The sequence below is a fragment of the Lathyrus oleraceus genome, chromosome 5, assembly GCF_024323335.1.
Source record: "Lathyrus oleraceus cultivar Zhongwan6 chromosome 5, CAAS_Psat_ZW6_1.0, whole genome shotgun sequence".
Classification (NCBI taxonomy): Eukaryota; Viridiplantae; Streptophyta; class Magnoliopsida; order Fabales; family Fabaceae; genus Lathyrus; species Lathyrus oleraceus.
This window is the reverse complement of record NC_066583.1, coordinates 145,293,957-145,315,480: the sequence shown is the minus strand read 5'-3', so window position 1 is coordinate 145,315,480 and position 21,524 is coordinate 145,293,957. Positions and strand designations below refer to the sequence as shown.

Genomic DNA, 21,524 nt, shown 5'->3' with positions numbered 1-21,524 from the left:
TCCCACACCGGTTCTAAAGCAATGCATGAATCAACATTCATGCAGATGCGAGTCTTCTCCGGATCTCATTGATAACAATCTTGTTACACCCTCGTATGACTTCGATAATCCAATCTATCTTGCTGAAGAAGAAGACGAAGAAGATTGTGAACTGCCAGGGGAATTAGCCAGGTTGTTGAAACAAGAGGAGAAGGTGATTCAGCCGCATGAAGAGCCGATTGAGGTTGTGAACTTGGGTACCGACGAGGTCAAGAAAGAGGTGAAAATCGGGGCTGCTTTGGAGGAAAGTGTCAAGAGCAGATTGGTAGTGTTGTTGAAAGAGTATGTCGACATCTTTGCCTGGTCTTATCAAGATATGCCAGGGTTGGATACCGATATCGTTGTGCACAAGTTACCCTTGAGAACAAATTGTCCTCCAGTAAAGCAGAAGTTGCGCAGAACTCGACCTGACATGGCAATGAAGATTAAAGAGGAAGTGCAGAAGCAGTGGGATGCTGGGTTCCTAGCTGTCACTAATTATCCGCCATGGGTCGCGAACATTGTGCCGGTCCCGAAGAAAGATGGGAAAGTGAGAATGTGTGTGGACTACCGGGATTTGAACAGAGCTAGTCCGAAGGATGATTTTCCGTTACCTCACATCGATGTGTTGGTAGATAATACAGCTCAATTCTCGGTGTTTTCCTTCATGGATGGCTTTTCTGGCTATAATCAAATCAAAATGTCGCCAGATGATATGGAGAAAACAACGTTCATTACACCATGGGGTACTTTTTGTTACAAGGTGATGCCATTCGGTCTCAAGAACGCCGGTGCTACTTATCAGAGGGCCATGGTGACTTTGTTTCATGATATGATTCATCATGAAATTGAATGCTATGTCGATGACATGATAGCAAAGTCCCAAACAGAAGAAGGGAATTTGGTAGATCTGGCCAAGTTGTTCAACCGGTTGAGACAGTTCAGACTGAGGTTGAATCCGAACAAGTGCACGTTCGGAGTGCGGTCTGGTAAATTGCTGGGGTTCATTGTAAGTGAGAAGGGAATCGAGGTTGATCCTGCAAAAGTAAAAGCAATAAGAGAAATGTCTGAACCGAGAACAGAGAAAGAGGTTCGTGGTTTCTTAGGTAGATTGAACTATATTTCACGGTTCATATCTCATTTAACAGCCACGTGTGAACCAATATTCAAATTGTTGAGAAAAGATCAAACAGTCAGGTGGAATAATGATTGCCAAGCGGCATTTGAAAAAATAAAAGAGTATTTGCAGGAGCCTCCGATTCTGATGCCTCCTGTGGAGGGAAGACCGTTAATTCTGTACCTGACAGTCCTCGAGGGGTCTATGGGGTGTGTATTGGGGCAGCATGACGAGTCTGGTCGAAAAGAGCATGCCATATACTACCTTAGCAAAAAGTTTACCGACTGTGAAACAAGATATTCACTGCTCGAGAAAACTTGATGTGCTTTGGTCTGGGCTGCTCGCCGACTAAGGCAGTACATGCTGGTTCATACCACTTTGTTGATTTCCAAGATGGATCCAATCAAGTACATTTTTGAGAAGCCAGCATTGACCGGACGGGTTGCGAGGTGGCAAATGATTTTGACAGAATATGATATACAGTATACATCTCAGAAGGCTATCAAGGGGAGTGTATTGTCTGATTACCTCGCTCAGCAACCCATTGATGATTATCAACCGATGAAGTTTGAATTCCCTGATGAGGACATCATGTTTCTCAAATTGAAAGATTGTGAGGAACCAATCCCGGAGGAGGGGCCTGACCCTGAATCCGAATGGATTCTGATGTTTGATGGGGCCGTTAACGTGAATGGAAGCGGTGTTGGTGCTGTTTTGGTTACGCCGAAAGGATCCCACATTCCTTTTGCTGCCCGGCTAACATTCGAGTGCACCAACAACGTAGCTGAATATGAAGCTTGCATATTGGGTATTGAAGAGGCGATTGATTTGAGGATCAAGAACCTTGTCATATATGGAGATTCAGCTCTGGTGATAAATCAGGTTAACGGGAAATGGTATACGCATCAGTCTCATTTAGTTCCATACCGGGATTATACGAGGAGATTGTTGACGTCTTTCACCAAGGTGAAGTTGCATCATGTGCCCAGAGAGGAGAATCCGTTGGCAGATGCTTTGGCTACTCTGGCCGCCTTGATTAAGGTGCAGTGGTGGAATCAGTTCCCCAGTGTGGAAGTGGGACGTCTGGATAGACCGGCTTATGTGTTTTCTATGGATACATCGCCTGATGATGAGAAGCCGTGGTATTACGATATCAAGCGCTATCTAGAGACTCAAGAGTACCCTGAGGGAGCATCAAAGAAGGACCGAAAGACTCTGCGGAGGTTGGCCATGGTGTTTTACCTGAATAAGGATGGGGTTCTGTACAAGAGAAATTTTGATTGGGTCTTGCTCAGATGCGTTGATGATAGAGAAGCAAGCCAATTGATGAAAGAGGTTCATGAAGGGTCGTTCGGTACCCATGCCAGTGGGAATGCAATGGTAAAGAAGCTGCTGAGGGCAGGTTATTACTGGATGACAATGGAGGCCCAATGTTTCAATTTCGTGCGGAAGTGTCATAAATGCCAGATTTATGCAGACAAGGTGCACGTGCCTCCAAATCCGTTGAGTTTAATGTCGTCTCCATGGCCGTTTGCTATGTGGGGCATTGATATGATCGGGAAGATTGAGCCTACAGCTTCGAATGGGCACAGATTCATATTGGTGGCTATTGACTACTTCACCAAGTGGGTTGAAGCAGCCTCTTATACGAACGTGACGAAGCAGGTCGTTGCCAGATTTCTCAAGAGAGACATCATTTGCCGATATGGGGTTCCCGAGAGAATCATTACTGATAATGGTTCTAATCTGAACAATAAGATGATGGCAGAACTGTGCCGGGAATTCAAGATTGAGCATCACAATTCTTCTCCCTATCGTCCGAAGATGAATGGGGCGGTTGAGGCAGCCAACAAGAATATTAAGAAGATTGTGCAGAAAATGGTGGTAACCTACAAAGACTGGCATGAGATGTTGTCGTTTGCGTTACATGGGTATCGAACGTCGGTGCGTACATCTATTGGGGCAACTCCTTTCTCATTGGTATATGGAATGGAAGCGGTGTTACCAGTTGAGGTTCAGATTCCCTCTTTGAGAGTCCTGATGGACGTGAAGTTGCAAGAGGCTGAATGGGTAAGGACCCGGTATGAAGAGTTGAGCCTGATTGAAGAAAAGAGGCTGGCAGCCATCTGTCATGGGCAGTTATATCAACAAAGGATGAAGCGTGCTTTTGACAAGAAGGTGCGACCTCGGATATATCACGTGGGTGATATGGTGCTGAAAAGGATCCTTCCTCCTCAAAACGATCGAAGGGGCAAATGGACACCGAATTATGAAGGTCCATTCGTGGTCAAGAAGGTTTTCTCTGGTGGAGCCTTGTTGTTAACGACCATGGATGGCGAGGATTTTCCATCCCCTGTGAATGCGGACGCAGTTAAAAAATACTTCGTATAAAAAGACCCGCTGGACGAAAAGAATAAAATAGTCCAGGCAGAAATGGGCATCCCGGCGAACCAAAAATAGAAACGGTTCGGGCAAAAATTAGGGATAAAATGAAAGACTGTACACCCGGCAAGTCGAAGACCTGAAAAGGCGACTTGGGCAAAAAAGGGTATCCCGGTGGATTGAAAACCCGAGAGGGCGGTCCAGGCAAAAGAGGGATTGAAACGAACAACTGCGTCTGACATGATCGTTTGCGCTTTGGATAAAGCATCATGGATAATACCCGGTAGGGATCAGTCGGAATCGTCTTGTTCAGAAGGCAGAAAGTACGGAGAGTCTGAGGACATATGGGGTGTAACCGAGTTGGAACTCGATGAGATCACGGGTTTCACATTGCCATTAGGATAGATTTTTCCTTTTGTGCAATTACCTCTTTTTAGGAATTGCTTCCTTTGTATTGCTCAATTTGAGCCACACAATTTTCAATCAATAAAATGCATATTCAGTCAAATAATTTTGGTTTTTGTTTTTCATTACCGCTTTGATTGCAAAAACATCCAGATATTTTTGATAAAGAATCTTGCATTTTAAGACATACAGGTCCCTTCCAATGCATGTTTATAGGATTGAAAGCTTGAAATCTTATTTGGAAGGTTGGGTGACCCAAGTGTTGAAGTCTTGACACGCCTGGGGCACGGTTGTATCTAACGATCTCTTTTGCAGGTACTGTTAGGTATTTTCACTCACTTGCAGGTTGTGATGTGGAAGCTGTTGACAAAATGAATCCCCATGGAGTCCGATCAGGGACGAATGAATGTGAAGGGATGACGAAGAGACGTTGAGACGTACGACGATCCTTGATTTTAATCAAGAAGACTCTTCAAAATCGGAAGATTGGAAAGTCTGTAGAAATTCCCCGCAGAGTCCAATCAGGGACGAATGAACAGAAGAACGGTGAAGAGACGACGGGAGACGTCCGAGGACCCTTGAAATTAATCAAGAAGACTCTTCAAAGTCTGAAGATTGAAAATCTGTATAAGTCCCAGGAGTTCGCTCTCCGTCGAGCGCGGAGCGATTGGGAATACAAGATGATGGAGCAGAAAAGGTCCAGACGAGTCTGGGAATTCTCAAAAGTGGAAAGCTGATACGAGATTGGGAGGTGGATACCCTGGTTCGATGAGTCGACGGGTGTTCTGTACCAGCTTTTCTCATTTCCCCAGCGTAGTCCCCAAGCAGAATCAGAGGACTAACTCCCCAGCAGATCTAAGGTTGGTGGATCCCCTAGCTGAGTCAGGATGGTTATCCCCGGCAGGTTTAAAACGGTGTTTCCTCAGCAGCCAGGCCTGGAGGTTGCTATTCCCCGAGTGGAGCGGGTTTCAATGAAATATATCTCCAGCAGTGTTCATCCTACCAGTGGATGGGATGAGTTTCCGTAGCAGACTGATATCTGCATCCCCAGCTGAGTCGATTCTACCTATGGATTGCATGGGTTGTCCCCAGCGGAGTAGCATTCGTTTCCCCTAGCAGGGTCAGGATGGTTATCCCCGGCAGGTGTCAAATCAATGCTTCCCCAGTCGCCGGGCCTGGAGGTTGCTGTTTCCCCAGCAGAGCTATCTGTGAGCATTTCCCCAGTGAAGTCGTCAGGTATCTGCGAGGGTTTCTCCAAGCAGAATCGGGATTGATATCCTCAGCAAGTCAAAGACTGTTGTATTCCCACAGAGTGTTGGTGGTTCTTATCCCCAGCAGTTTCCCGAGCGGATTGGGTGCAAAGGAGGTTCTTCCCCAGCAAGGGTGGCCTTTTCCCAACAGCAGTGTTATTCCCCCAGCGGGGTGGAGATCGGAGTATTGACGAGTTCCTCAACAGAATGTCTCGAGCTACTCAGAAGAGTCCCTTAAGGGGGACGTTTTTATGCATTCATCATGAAAAAAATAGCATAGCATGTTGCATAGAAAAATAATAAAGCGCGTAGCATTTCCATAGTTATGGAGCATTACGCAGAAAAAGTCATTCATCATTGCAAGCATAAGCTAGTCTCAAGCTGTGGTTATCGTTTGAGAGGTGGTTTTATCCGCAAAGCAGAGGTGTTACTCCGAGGAGTCTAGCATCGTGGTTTTAATCGCAATAATCCCCAGTAGTGCGATACTGGAGGAAATTTTTCCGTCGGACGGAGATGGAAATAAAATCAAAGGATATTACGCAATCAGCGCGATTTTGGGGTTCAACTGGAGAAGAGGAAATGTTGATACATTTTCTGGAGAACGGGGTTCAAATGGAGAAAAGGAAATGTTGAGGCATTTTCTAGGGTTCATATGGAGATTGAAGTTGAAGATTACATCCGGGATGAGGTCCTCAGGATTGTCTTCTGTTCATGTGTCACCTTAGACTTTGGCGGAGTCCAATGGAGGTCGTTGTAGGTGTCTTCGGATGAAGAGATGCACATGTTACCTTCCTTTTGTGAAGGTGTACCCTCTGATATGTCGCCCTCAGAGTGGTTTGGTGTTATTTCCGACATTGCCAGCGGAATTATCACGAGAGATGGGAGAACGGGGTCCAAATGGAGAAAAGGAAATGTTGAGACATTTTCTGGAGATTGGGGTTCAAACGGAGAAAGGGAAATGTTGAGGCATTTTCTAGAGAGCGGGGTCCAAATGGAGAAAGGGAAATGTTGCGACATTTTCTGGAGATCGGGGTTCACAATGGCGATCGCAAGTTATCGTCAGGCGACTGGGGTTCAAACAGGAGAATGGGGTTCATTATTTTGGCAAACAAAGAACGGGGTTCAAATGTAGTGATCGGGGATCATTGGCGCGAAGGAAAATTTCGGGGTTCAAGAAAATAAATCATCAGAAAATTTCGGGGTTCAAGAAAAGTAAAAAAGGTAAAAAATAATAATCCCCAGCGGATGTGTGGTGTTCAGGCCATGGTTGTCCCTGCGTTACCATTTATTTTGATATCCAGGTCGACGTTGCTGTTTCGGTGATCAAGCCGACTTTCTCCGTTCCAGACGGATTTTTGTTTCAAGATTGTGCTCTTCGCCGATTCTGACAGGCATTGTTAATTATTTTCCCCATCAGAGCGCAAATTGTTCGTCTGTTCTTGGTATTCAATCACTCTTCATCCTGCTCATCTGAAAGCCGAGGCTATTCATATCGACAGGTTCACAGTGGATTGAATAGGGGCAGCTGTAACACCTCAAAATTTGCCCCCCTCTCTTGGGACTAGCTTAACATATTGCATTGCATTTTTAGGTCATTAGTCATTGCATATTGCATATCATGTGGTCACATTGTGCAAGTCATCCTCACAAGTCTTGAGCAGAAGATGAAGAGGTTGTGTGCAAGTTAGGGTTTCATTGGATTGGATCACTAATCATCTAAGGATATGGTGGTCCAAATTAGGGTTTTGTGGTTCTCAAGGAGATTGGTCTTCATCTTGGGGGGATTGATACATCATCATCATCATGGTCTTGATATCATCCAAGAAGTTCAAGAGTTTGATCAAGATACCTTGAGATTAGGGTTTTGACCACTGGTCAACCCTAATCAGTTGCATTGGGCCAATCAGGGCATAGCAAGGAGATGGGGTCTACAATGGATATGGGGATCATCATGTGATTATATTGGGCATATTGAGGCTAGGGTTTCATCCTTGGGCCATTTCATTAGAGGATTGGGGCTCAAATTGATCAGTGCATTGCCAAATTCATCTATCAGTTGAAAAGTCAACTGTGGTCAACTGTGCTTGATTTTATGGATTTGGAGGTGGGAGAGAGTTGGATACACTTCACTCATGTTGAAACAAGCTTCATTTGACATGTCAAAGCTCAAGAATGAAGAAAATAAAGTCAGACAAAAAATTGCCAAAAATGGAAAGTGACTTGTAATGGAAGTTTCCAAAAATGGAAAGTTTTTCACCACAAAATTACATGTCCAAAAAAGCTTCAAATGAAAATTTGTTCAACATGAAAGTTGTAGATCTTGGTCTCACCTTTCCAAAAAGTCCAAGAACTTGAAATTCCCATGTATGGTTGACAAGGTATGGTCCATTCATTTTCCAAAAATACCTATAATCAAAGTGGCATAACTTCCACATGGAATGTCCAAAATGGTTGATCTTTTTATGAGCAAACTCCATTTGACATGTACTTTCATGGTGCATAATCAAAATTCATCAAAATTGGTCAATGCAAAAGGTCAATTTTCAAGTGCACTAATTAAAATCCAAGGGCAAAATGGTCCAAGTTGGGAAATACATGGAATTTTGGAATGAGGAATTTTGCAACACACTCCAAATGACATTTAGAAGTTGTTTGAGCTGTCATGAGCTGTCATGGTGCAATATTTGGCAAGGGCATTTTTGGACTTGCACTTAAAATTCACATTATGCTAATTTCATTTCATTTTGCTAATTGAGATTAGTAAATTGGATTAGCATTGGTATAAATGATTAATTGTAACTGAATTGCAAAGGATAATCACAATTTTCAAGAATCTAACAAACTTTCCCTCCATTTTCTCCAAATTCATCAAGAACTTCATCAAACTTTTTTCACCAAAACTCCATCAATTCTCAACGAAATTGGAAAATTCTTTTTGATTCATCTTCCATGAACTAGGATCTCCAACTGTTTTGAGGAATCATTGCAAAAACATTCAGATTCGTGGACTGTGCATCATGAACTCATCAATGGCATTTTGAAGTTTCTTCCAATTGAAGCAACCTCGAGCCAAGGATCTTCTTCCAATCAACTTGCTCAACCTTCTTCTTCATCTGTTTTTGGTTTTGGCTCGAAGATACATCAAGAATCATCACTGTCTTCAACCTAAGGTGCAAAATCGAATCTCACCGTTTCTTGAATTGTTACATGCTTATTGTAGTGCATTCAATGTAGATGATCATGATGTGTTTGGTTTTTGAAATGATTAACTATTGAGTGAGTTATCGTGTTTGGAAGATTTGTGTTCATAACTTTAATCGATCGATCCCGAGTGTATGTTAGGAATTAGGAAATTTCAGTTGCATATCCTTAATCTACATGGAGAGACGGTTCTTTTGACTATAAGATTGTTGATTTTGGTGGAGTTTTGATGTTCATGATTTTCTGCATTTTCTGGAAATTTCTTGAGCAAGAACGATGAACCATGCCTGTTTGATCCATTTTTCTGGATTTGTTTTCAAATTATGTGTTTGGCGCCACCGGGAGCCAATCAGCGCGCGCCAGGCAATCTAAACCAAACGACGCCGTTTTGGTGAACTTCATCAGAATTGCAAAAATGCCACTGGCGCATTATTTTAATTATTATTTCATTTTCTTTTTCTTTTTAATTTCATTTTTGATGCCATGACTTCCAAAATTCATATCTCACTCATTTTTCATCCAAATTGAGTGAGATTTTTTGCATTATTCTCATGATGATGTGTAGAATTTTATGGTGATTTTTGTGGATTTTTTGTATGTGTGGAAAAATAATTGGCTTAGGGTTTGTGGAATGAGTCACATTTTTGTATGTTTTGCCAAATCCATCATGAAATGCTCATACCTTTAAAGAAATGAATGAAAACTTTTGTGCTTATTCTGGACATGCGGATGGTGATTTTCATGTAGAGTTTGTGAATTTTGGATACCTGGTTGATTAGATATGATTTTTTGATTAGAGGTGTGACAATGTGTCACACCTAGCTAGGTCAACTTTCTGATTTTATTTGCCTGGCTTAAGAATGTTGAATTGCTCCAATTTTTTGCATGAATGATCATTGATATGTCAAGATAACATGTGATTTTTGCTGGAATTATTGGTGGCATTTTCTAATTGATTGATAATTTTCTTCTCTGTTGGCTCATTTTGTGACATTGTGTGACACATGTTGGCATTTCATTTGTGAAATTCTCATAGTGTATTGGATGAAGATGAAATTTGGTGTGAGCATTGTAGACACATTATAGGACATTGTGGTTTTAATCCCATCCATTTATTAATTGTTGTCACTGTTTTATGATTTTTGGAAGATGATGCTTGTGTTGATACCTTGAATTGGCTTGTATAAATGTGTCTGGACTTCTTGATTTTCATTGACCTACTTCCTTTTGTCCAATTGAGCTGAAAATTGGCATGCTATACATTGAATGTGTCCTGTTTAGAGGTGAATTTTTGTGGAATTAATTGAATTGTTTTGGTATGCTTTTGATTGAGATAGTTCTGTTTGGTCATTTGAAGTTGCAAATTGCATGTTTGATACTAAATTGTGCATGAAATGATAATGGTGATTGATATGAGCATGGGACCAATTGCAATTGCTTTTAATTTGTTTGAATGTGATTTTGGTTGGTTTGCACTTGGTGTTTTGATTTTTTATCCCCTTTGGACCCTAGGCTTGGCCTAGTGGTCTAGTTTCTCACATTTGGTTTGGATTTTCAGGATGAAATGCACATTGCTTAAGGAGATTGCTTCAAGTCAATTTGGATTGAGTTTTGTTTGATGTTGTGAACTAACATTGGCTTTGTGTTGTAGGTTTGATGCTTGAGCTTGAGCTCATGGCTTGCACTTATGTGCATTAACTTGTGTTGTCTGTATAGATTGACTTTTGCTGTTTATCGTTGGTTTGTCTGAGTACTGATGATACTTGATTGATTTCAGGTACATTTAGTCGCTTACAGTTCTTTAAGAACTTGCTTGCTGCTGCTTGATTTTTAAACCAGTTGAGGTAGACTCTCTTGTCTCCATGTAGTCTGGAAGACCTGGCCTGTTACTTGGCCAGGCAACTGTCTGAAGTCCTCCTTAAGAGGCGATGATTGTGATTGTTTACTTTTGTGCCAAGCAGGTAAAGACCTCTATGAGGCAATTGGCGGAATCCAAGGGATATGCAATCTATCCCCCGCTATTCTGTTGAGTCTTCCCTCTGCTCACACCACTGTGTTGACGCATTGGGACACAAACCCAAGATCTTGTGCTGTTGCACAATCGAGTCAGAGTCTTGAGCGTAGAAGGGTCCCTCCATTCTGGACCCACGCTCCTTTGTCTGAAGCTCTCCCTGGTCAGGGATAAGAGCTGTGAAGTCTAATCTTCACTCACCTCTCATCAGCTTCACCTTAGCCTCTCAATGGCAAGGTTAAGAGCTAACTCTACCTTGTACAGATGACTTGCCTCGGCAGTCCACCCTTGCTTGAGCCTCACTTGACTGGATATAGTGTGTGCTTTGTGAATATTTGTTTGAAATGTTTGTTTTATTGCGATTGATGCTTGCATGCTTGCTTTCTTCCTGGATAGGATTAGCTTGCAGTTGTGCAAGTAGGTGGAAACCACAACATAGGGCAATGATGCATGATAACACTAGGCTCGAGTACAGCTCCCTGGTAGTGTGTCTCCCCTTGGTTTCTGGCTAGAATTTCTTTCCCTTTCAGGGGAACTACATCGCCCTGATCCTCGTTCCAGACGAGGTATGTAGGCAGGAGACCGTGCGAGGTCTCTCCGGGCACTTTTTTTTCTTTTTGTGTGTGTTTGCTTGTTATCTTCTTGTGTGTCAGGATATGGACGTAAGCCCAGCGATTGGCTGTACGTATCCTGATTGTGTTTGTTTGGTTCGGAAGCCGATGTAAGTCCAGCGATTGGCATTCGGGTTCCAGGTTTGCCTGTGGGTGTGTGTGTCTTGTTTGGCGTGCGTGAGCCGAACTACGGCAGCTCTGATTCTCGTTCCAGACGAGATACGTAGGCATAGGATGCGACGTCCTATCGAGCTCTCTTCCTCTTAACCCCACCTGTGTTGTCTTCGGTGTGTGTGTGTGTGATGTTTTAGCAACCTTTTCTTTTCTTAGAGCGTGGATCCCGTCGAGTACGACGGACGTGAGGGGTGCTAATACCTTCCCCTTGCGTAACCGACTCCCTTACCCTTTCTCTTTGGTCGCGAGACCATGCTTTTTCCAGGTTTCTCTGAGCGTTTCCTTTCCCTATCTTGGGATAAATAACGCGCAGTGGCGGTTCTGTGTTGTTTTTGTTTCAGCCCGCCGGTTGTTTTTCGCGGATGCGACATATGGCATCTTCAGAATTCCTTATCCTCTTTAAATAAAAGATGAATAGTACCATTGGAGGATAGAATTGGAAACTTCTTTAATTTCACAGCTGTAACAATAGTACGAGGTTGAGCTGTGAATTATGGAGATCTGTTGGTAGTACATTCCTTAATAATTCCATTATATTTGTCCTTTTAAGGAAACATTTTATTTTGTCGCTTGAATGTACTATTTCCAAGCATATTCTTTCAACATTATTCTCTAAATCATTGGCTTCGTGTTTGAGATGATTTGAAGCTTGACCAGAGTTTAGATCCTTGAAGATTAGACTTTAGAGTCTAGTGAAAATCAGGATTCGGTTATCAGAATAAATCTGGATTATTTGTTTCAGAAGCGTTGACTTGGTTATCCATATGGTTGACTATCAGTTAAACATTTCTTCATATTTCAACCTTGTTTTAGAATCTGTTGAAATCCAGAGTCCAAAGTCTCTTGTCTAGAGTCTAGAGTTCAGAGTCTCTTGTCTAGAATCCAGAGTCTACTTTGTCCACAACCCATAGTTTCTTGTTCAGAAGCCAGATTATACTTTCCATATCTTTAGAATTATGCACACTTAATGAAACTATTAGTGTACACATTTGTTCTTTATACTTTGTTATCATCAAAACATAAGGATTATAGATGTAAAACCAAACTTGTTCCAATAGGATCCACCGTGGGGGTATCTAGTGTATATAATTACCCATATGGGTGACAAGGATCCACCCTTAGGGGATCCAACATATATAATTGCCACTATGGGCGACAAGGATTCACCCTTGGGGGATCTAACGGTTATAATTACCACTATGGATGGAAAAGTTTCACGCTTGGAGGATCTAGTGGATATAATTACCCCTATGGGAAGCAAAGATCTACCCTTGGGGGATTCAACACATATAATTGCCATTATGGACGACAAGGATCCACCCTTGGGGGATCCATCAGATATAATTACCCCTATGGGTGACAAGGATCCACCCTTGGGGGATCTAGCAGATATAATTGCCACTATAGGCGGAAAGGATCCACCTTTGTGGGATCCAACGAATATAATTGCCACTATGGGCGGAAAGGATCCACCCTTGGAGGATCCATCAGATATATTTGACTCTATGGGCGCAAGGATCCACCCTTTGGGGATCCAACAAATATAATTGTTTTTTTCCTCATGGATATAGATTTTATATGTAGGTGGGGCATAATGAAATAAGAATATATAGAGATACGAGGTGCCTCGTTAAAAACCTATGCCCTAGGGAGTTATAAATGGAAAAGAGTGCATCCCTATTAATAATGTGTCCTTACAACCGAAAAAGTTCAAATACTCGGCTATGAAACAATGTCATTTGAGAGAAATAATGGAAGGTGAAGCAACTACATGAATAACATAAATAGAATGGTGACACAAATGCTCATGAGGAGAAGGGGTCTGCTCTTATTCTTAGATTTGTTACGTGGCGAGGACGGGAAGGAAACTTCCTTGTCATTGCCTGCTTCTTTGGATGAAGTGATCCCATAGTAGGAATTTTTTCCCTTACGTCTAGGGGCGTGTTCTCCTTAATTTGAGGCTTTCTGCATAACATTTCTAGGAAATTTTCTGATCTCCTTGAACCACTCCCACTCGCCCATTGGGGAACGGGTATTTCATGCATAAATACATGGTAGATAAAGAGGCTCTCATCCGGTCTGGTGGCCTAATAATCATATTATATAAAGAGGGGGCATCAATGAATAAGTACTTAGCCATTATTTACTTGGCGTGGTCTTACTCTCCGAACGTGATAATCAGGGTGAGATAGCCTTTTACCTGCACCTGTTCTCATGATAATCCCACCAGTGATCCCTTGAAGGGTTTCAGGCCTTTGGGGTCGAGACCCAATCTCTCAAAGTTGTCATAGTACAGTATATCGGCAGAACTTCCCCGGTCAACCATGACTCTTTTTATCTCGCATTCGTTGCATTTGACACACCAGTGACCATACGATCTTCGTTGTGAGGATGGACGGCGAACGAGTCTTTTTTCAAGAAGATGACTGTGACCTCTAGCACCTTTGTGCTAGTAATCTCAGGGAGGTCATCTATTCTCAAGATTTATCAGGCATATCTTTTACAGATGGAGCTTGTCTCACTGCCCCCGGAGAATCCTTCGGCTATGCCATTGAATGTGTGATGTGAGGTTTTGATGTCTTCGCCCTGGTGTGACTCTTTGACTTTGTTGGGCCTGGGGTTCCCGAACTTATCTCGCCCTCGAGGGTTACGTTATTCCGCCTAATGGGAGAAATCGCTTTTCACATACTTCTTGAGGCGACCCTCATGTATCAATCTTTCTATCTTCTTCTTTAACTAGTAGCAGTTGTATGTATGATGTCCTTTTACTCTATGGACTCTACACCACCTTTTAGGTTCAGACACCATTATCTTGGATCCGGGGGCAAGCAGTATCAGGATGTTATGTAGATGAAGCACCTCACGCCAAATATGTTCTCGGCGGGCAGTATCAGGATGTTATGTTACATTGGTTTTTTGCAAGCAGTCTGATGGCCATCAGACAATGTAGAGAGAGGGGGACCCATGTCCCTTCTGATGGTGTTGCTTGGTAGTGCAACAAATGACCCAGATTTACTAGAAAATACACCATTGAGATTTTGAGTTTGAGGGGTACTTTGGGCCAATTTTTCTGAGTTAGACTTGTGATCTATAAAACCAGTACTTGGAGGCTTAAACTCAGTTTTAGCTTCCTCTCTCCTGCCTTCCCCTTATCTATAGTATTATTTTTTTGGTATTTCTTGCACATCTTCCTTCACCAGATTTGTTTGTCTCTGAGATATCCCTTTTATCTATTATTCATATCTAGTAAGGATGAATAAAAACCAATGTCTAATTCTTCATATTTTTCACTAAAATATGTACTTAATAGTGAAACATGCACTTCTGTGTGGATTCCTGAAGAAGGAGGAAGATCAAAATCGTAACCCACTTGTCCCACACAATTTTTGACAGTAAAATGTCCAAACAACAATTTTCTAATTTTTGAGAGACTGAACGAGCAACTCATTGTTGCATGTATGGTTGTAACAGGAGAAGAACAAAATCTCCAACTTAAAACGTAAAATCTACTCTCTTCTTATTTGATTGAGTAGCCATATGTTATATGCTTTTTGTCAAGTTTTTCTTTATAAGAGTTACTATCTCTTATCTGTTTTTCATAATGGTATCCAGAGTTATAATTGTTGTATATCTAGAGATATAGTCCAAAATGGTTGGTGGAGCACAACCATATAAGGTTGAAAAAGGAATCATCTTTATGGAAGAATGAAATGGTTGAACATTGTTTATAAAAGTACTTTATATCTTTGTATAGGCTACGGTTGGTTTAACACCATAGTGGTCCCCTGTCAGTGTTTTATGATATTTATGAAGAAGTGCCATGCGAAGGTCCTTGAAAATAGGTACAAATAATTTATCCTTGAAGTATAGTAACCAATTTGAAAATATGTACCACTTATACTCATTATTATCTATTTTCATATGCTCAATCAACTTTTATCCTTCACTTTGTGATGCATAATAATGTTGGAGTTGTTTGATAAGATTTGGAACTTTTATCCTTCACTTTGTGATGCATAATAATGTTGGAGTTGTTTGATAAGATTTGGAACTGGTGAAGACAAAAATAATATTCAAGAGTCAACTTCTGAAAAAATTTCTGCTCAAAGCAACAACAATAAGAAATGGAAAGTCTTACAATCAATATATCATGGAATGGGAGAATTATATCTCAACCAAAGATAACTCAAATCTAAATTCTCTCTTTTGAGAAAGTTAAAAGGAAAAGGCACAAAATGGCCAAAAGGATTAGATGAGGTTGTTAGTTATTTTTTGTCTTTCTTGAAAATAAAGTCAATATGATTAAGTTTATTTACAAGTTTGATTAAGAAAATAGTTTGAAAATCAATGGAGGTTTCTACTCATTAAAACAAGTATAAGTTGAAAAAACAAGCAAAAAAGTTTTGAACATGAGAGAGAGATTTTGAAATTAAAGAAGGAGGAGGAAATGAAGGGACTACCCTAGAAAATATTTAAAAGTTTAGAGTTGAAAAGATCTAACCAATGGGAAGCATCCACAAGACAATAGTATCAGATAGAAACCCGTTTCCTTTGGATTGTCAAGCAAACAACAAAGCCATAATCATCCAAGCAATTAATAAGAAGATCAACAGTATTAAATAAAGATAACCAAACATCCAAGCAAGCACTCCAAAGCAAGTAATCTTCAATGTCCTTTAGGTGTATCAGATGAAAAGTACCTTGAAACATACTCAAAGTGAAAGCATCAAATGATATCAATAAGATCAAAATAATAATTCAGACAAGAAATAATGTGTGTAATAGATAAACCAAAAGAGTATCTCACTACGCCAAAAAGGTTTTTCAACAGCGCATCTTAGACAGCGCTTTTAAAAGAAAGCGCTGTCTAAGGTTAAAATAAAAATAAAACACGGAAAATGTTCTAAAAAAATAATGAAAGCGCTGTCTAAGGGGGGGTCTTAGACAGCGCTTTTAGAAAGCGCTGTCTAAGACCCCCCCTTAGACAGCGCTTTTAGAAAGCGCTTTTAAATATAGACCTTAGTCAGCGCTTTTGAGAAAGCGCTGTTTAAAGTCTTTCAATTAAAAAAAAAATTAAAACCAAAAGCGCTGTGTAAGGTGGGGGTTTAGAAAGCGCTTTTGGAAAGCGCTGTCTAAGGCATATCTTAGAAAGCGCTTTCCACAAAAGCGCTGTCTAAGGTCTAATTAAAATTAAATTTCAGACTTCTATTTTCGTTCTCAGTTCTTTTTGTTTTCCCTCCTGCGATTAAACCCCTCCAGCACTCTCTACATACCCATCTCAAATCCAATCTCTTTCTCTCACTAAGAAAAAACCCGATCTGGTTTCTCTCAACCAATTCTACTGCAACGAACTCCCTTCTCTCATTCACCAACGAAACCCTAACCCTTTCATCACCACTCAAGAACTTTCCAAACTCATGCAATGGAAACTCACCCGTGGAAAATGGAGGTAGCTACTTTAATTCGTCACCATTTGTTCGATTATTGTTATTTTATCGTTCAACCATTTTTTTTTTGCTTTTTAGGCCGCGTTTGTTGGATTTTGTCTCTTCGATAGAAGATGCTGTTGTGAAACGTTCTTCTGAGAAAGCTTTTGAGAGTCTTCCTGATGTGGAGAAAGCGATTTCTGAGTTAAGTGCGTTGAAAGGAGTTGGTCCTGCTACTGCTTCTGCTGTTTTGGCTGCTTTTGCTCCGAACTTGACCCCTTTTATGTCTGATGAGGTAGTTATTCGTTTTTGTTTTATCACAAGTTACATTTTCAGTTCAATCCCTTATATCATCATTATCATGATCACAGTGCATTTGATATCAACTTTTTTTAGTGTATCCGTATTTTAGTCTTGAAATTATAATGTTTGGGTCAATTTAATAACAAATTAGGCTATGTTTGATGTATCCTCATATGACCATTTTTAAGGCAATATGTAGTAAGTCTTCTATTCTATTGGTTTTGATGGATTTTTCTTAGTAGATTTTTTGGTGTATGGAATAAATTGACTGTGTTCTTTAATTGAAAGGACTAAGTTGTTTGATTCTTATAATTTTGAGGATTAAAATGCTTATTTACTCTATTAATTTCAGTAAATGATTTTATGATAAAGAAGTTTAGGAGTGTCTGAATAACGTTGAGTGTCAAATAGTGTTAAAAAGTTTACAATTTAGGTCGAAATTGTGCCTAATGAGAACTAATACACCCCTAGAAACTATACTGAAATGATTATTTTTGAAGACTAAATTTAGTACCTTTCTTATAGACACTCATTGTATTTTATCATGTACAATGTAAGGCTTTGCCCTGTTTTTTATTTTGTAGTTATGTAAGATTTGTTCTTAAGACACCGGGGATTGGGAACAGTACTCTTATTGTTATTATTATTGCTTATATTATTTACTACTTATCAATTATTTTGGTTTTTCTTTTGATTATGTGATCATTGGCTGTGCTGCAATGCAGGCTATGCAGGCTGCTCTTGGAATTTGGATCAATTCATCCATACGCATTGCTAAGAAACAAGTGATTAATATTCCAACAAAGAAAAGAAAGAGATGTTAGTGACTTAGGTAAATTATCCATGGTTTCTTTATTTTATTTTTTTTCAATTGTTTTGATTATAAGTTATATGTGATAATGCATGATTTCATTATATTTTTGGAGTGAGATAAAGGTACAATCATTTGGCCCTTAATTATACGGTATCAATTATGTTTTTTCAATTACCGATACTAACTATCAATCTGTATGTTTTTCTTAGCGATGTTTTAACATCGAAGAAGAAAGAAGAGGTTTTTGTATGAAATTGGCCGGAAAGCTTCTAAGAGGGTTTCGGACATTTTTATCATCCAAGTTCCTTAAGGATGCGGATGGTAATTTTGTGGATGCGGAGCTTCCTAAAAAATATGAAAGTTTGATATCGGCTGAAGAATGGGAAGCTTTCAAATCCAAAAGACAAGACCCGGTTTTTCAAAGAATAAGTGCTACAAATCGGGAAAGAGCATCAAGTCCCGCATATCCGTACCGAAAAGGACGTGTCGGATATGGACGCTTAGAACAATCCATGGTAAGTATTTATAAATTGCGATAACAAATTTGTTCATCATATATTAGTTTTATCTGATCAAATTGTATTTTTTAATACAACCCTCCATTTTGTGATACCAAAGGTTCTGATAACTGCTGTAGTTATCAAGACAGTGAGCAGGTATGATTTATTATTTATTACATAGTATTATGGTCTTGATTATTTAAGTAGTTACATTGAACTTCCTGTATTTGGTAGGCCAAGTCCTCTTTCAGTTTGGCACCTTATTCTCCTAAATTTTTCATTTCAGCCACTCAATGTTGTGAAATCTGAATATTCATCATTAAAAAGTGCAACTACAGGAAAAAGTGATTTGAAAGAAAGAATGGCAAAGTTCAGGTCTGAAAGTTCTGCCTCTGAAAATGAGGGTCTTGTGCGAGGTATTAAGAAACAAAAAAATCTTACCAATGGAGATGCTATTATTCAACAAAGCACCTCATATCATAATAAGCTTGTGGATTACCGCCATGACTTGGACCTTAAATCTGAAAAGGACCCTGGTCTAATCATACCTTCTAATGCACCAAATGACTTGTGTCCAAGTACAAGCATGTGCTCATTTTGCCAGTCCTTTAATATTTCAGAGGTGAGATATCATGTGCATCAATTTTCTGCACTTAATTGGCCTTATGCCAGCCCTTTTTCCATGAAAGCTATTATATTTCCCACTATTCAATTTCTTGAAATTATTTTCCTAATGTTCAAGTGAATTTTTGTAGGCTACTGGGTCTATGCTCCATTATGAAGAAGGAATTTTAGTTACAGGAGATGCTGCAATGCAACCAAATGTTGTGCATGTGCATAAAGTTTGTATTGACTGGTACACTCTAAATATTCTGTGCATGCATAATTTATTATGATAGAATTTTGGATGTATGTTATAGGTGGAGTTGTTCTAAAACTAGATGATAATTCTCTATAGATCATGGATTGTTCAAATATTTCTTAACATGCATTTGGCTGATAATTTTTTTTTAAACTTTGTGAAACCAGGGCTCCCCAAGTGTACTTTGTTGGTGAAACTGTTAAGAATTTGAAGAAAGAAGTGGCCAGGGGAGCAAAGCTTAAATGCACCCAATGCGGTCTAAAGGGAGCTGCTCTTGGTTGCTTTGTCAAATCATGTAAAAGAACTTATCATGTCCCTTGTGCAATGAGCATCTCTACCTGCCGCTGGGATCATGTACTATTTTCTTCAATTACTAGTGTTTTTTTATCTTTTCAAAACAGTAGTTGTTTTAGAGTTTCTATGGATATTTTTTTAAACATTGTTCATTTCTCTTGTTCAGGTGGATTATCTCTTGCTATGCCCCTCTCATTCAAATGTCAAATTTCCAAGTGAGAACTCTAGTCATAAGAAAAAGTCAACTCAGAAGCATTCTGTTTCATCTCAACTGTATGTTTTTTTTGAAGTAATGTCTATTTGTGTTTGATTATGGTATTTATATAATGGCATGTGCTGCTTATTCCCCAACATATTGTTAATATATAATTTGTTTATTTACTTTCAACAGTTGATATTTGAATATTAGAACAAAATCTAGAGCACATTAAATACTACTTTGTTATATATACAACAGTTCATCTCTCAAAAATTTTCGTATACCTTAGACAGCGCTTTTGTAAAAAGCGCTGTCTAAGGGGGGGGATTAGAAAGCGCTTTAGGCAAAAGCGCTGTCTAAGGGGGGGGCTTAGACAGCGCTTTTTGAAAAGCGCTGTCTAAGGTATACCTAAAAAAATTAAAATAGGAGGGTCTTAGAAAGCGCTTTTGGCCAAAGCGCTGTCTAAGGGGGTGGGGCTTAGACAGCGCTTTTCAAAAGCGCTGTCTAAGGTATACCTAAAAAATTTAAAATAAGAGGGTCTTATAAAGCGCTTTTGGCCAAAGCGTTGTCTAAGGGGGGGGGGGGGCTTAGACAGCGCTTTTAAGATTTAAAAAAGCGCTGTCTAAACCTTTAGCAGCGGAGGTTTAGACAGCGCTTTAAAGCGCTGTCTAAGGCTAAAAAAAGCGCTGTCTAAGGTCTTGTTTGTTGTAGTGTCTCTAGCTTGTATCATATGAGTGGAATTGGCCAAGGAATGATCTTAAATTAATGGCATTGACCAAGTTCTTCCGTAGCTCGGGGATGTTGTCTACTCTAAGTCCAACAGATCCAAATCAAGTCACAGACACAGGTCCAACAGGTCCAAATCAAGTCACAGACATAGGTCCAACAGGCCACCAATGTATTTTTTAGGGTTTTTGTTTTTATTAAGTGTTTAAAGGTCCTAAGACCATAAACAAACAAGATCACAAACACAAATATATCACAAGCACACAATATGGCTTAAGTGAGCAAAGTGAAAATGACCGAAACATAAACAATTTGCATGAATGTAAATGACAATGAATGATAAAGTGCAAGAATTTAAATTGCATTAATGTAAATGGAACTAAAAATAAAGTCATTGCAAATAGATGTTAGTGAATGTTAGTGTAAGAAGAAAAGGTTATTTAAGTCATTTTTTGGAGAGCACTCAACCATCCATCCACAAGCATGAAGATATGAACCTAGACATCATTCATGAGAAGGGCTCCAACTTGGATAAAATCAACAAGTATGTCACTAGCTCTCACAAATGGAAAAGAGGCAAAATCTTCACACAATACAATGAGGAATGGGAGGCCTACAATCTCACTTACAAAAAGGCTATTGCTTTGGGGACAAATTTAGCGCTATGTTAAGCAATCGTAATTGGACTTATGTAGAAGTCACAACTATTTGAGGTTGGTCAATAATAATATTGGTGTTAATACATGCTAGAGACAAGGTATAAAGACCAAGCTCCTAAAGCATACCACCCACAAAAATAAAAGGGGATGGGTCTATCTCAATCAAGCTCATGTTGATTCATCTGACATAAGGTCATTGATGAATCAACTAGCACTTTGATCTATGAGAAATCATGGGAGAAGAAAGGATTGGGGAATAAATGAGATGAAAATGGATAGATGAAGTGGAAAGGATCCCAAATTTATTAAGGGATGAAACTCACTTGATCAATACCATTCATTCATCTTGAGGGATGAAGTTCAAATTCATCAACCCCCTAAATCCAATGGTATTGACCAAGTCAAGGTCCAATTCAACCAAGACCAAGGCCAAACAAAAGTTGAGTCAACACAAAGTCAATAAAATAGCTCAACAAAATATTAAAGAAATTAAAACAATTTAAATCAAATTTTAAAATGAAGAAAATACATTTTAAAAGGTCAAAAACCTAAAATCCCTTCAAATCATCATA

The 21,524-nt window shown here is 39.7% G+C and overlaps 1 protein-coding gene across 1 annotated transcript; it reads left to right on the top strand.

The window, feature by feature from the left end:
- Nucleotides 1-12,317: 12,317 nt before the first annotated feature.
- On the top strand, nt 12,318-17,007 carry LOC127079315 (uncharacterized). The gene is made up of 3 exons (XM_051019717.1): nt 12,318-12,678; nt 16,429-16,618; nt 16,695-17,007. Exons 1-3 carry the CDS (start codon nt 12,318-12,320, stop codon nt 17,005-17,007), a joined length of 864 nt encoding a protein of 287 aa, XP_050875674.1.
- Nucleotides 17,008-21,524: the final 4,517 nt, after the last annotated feature.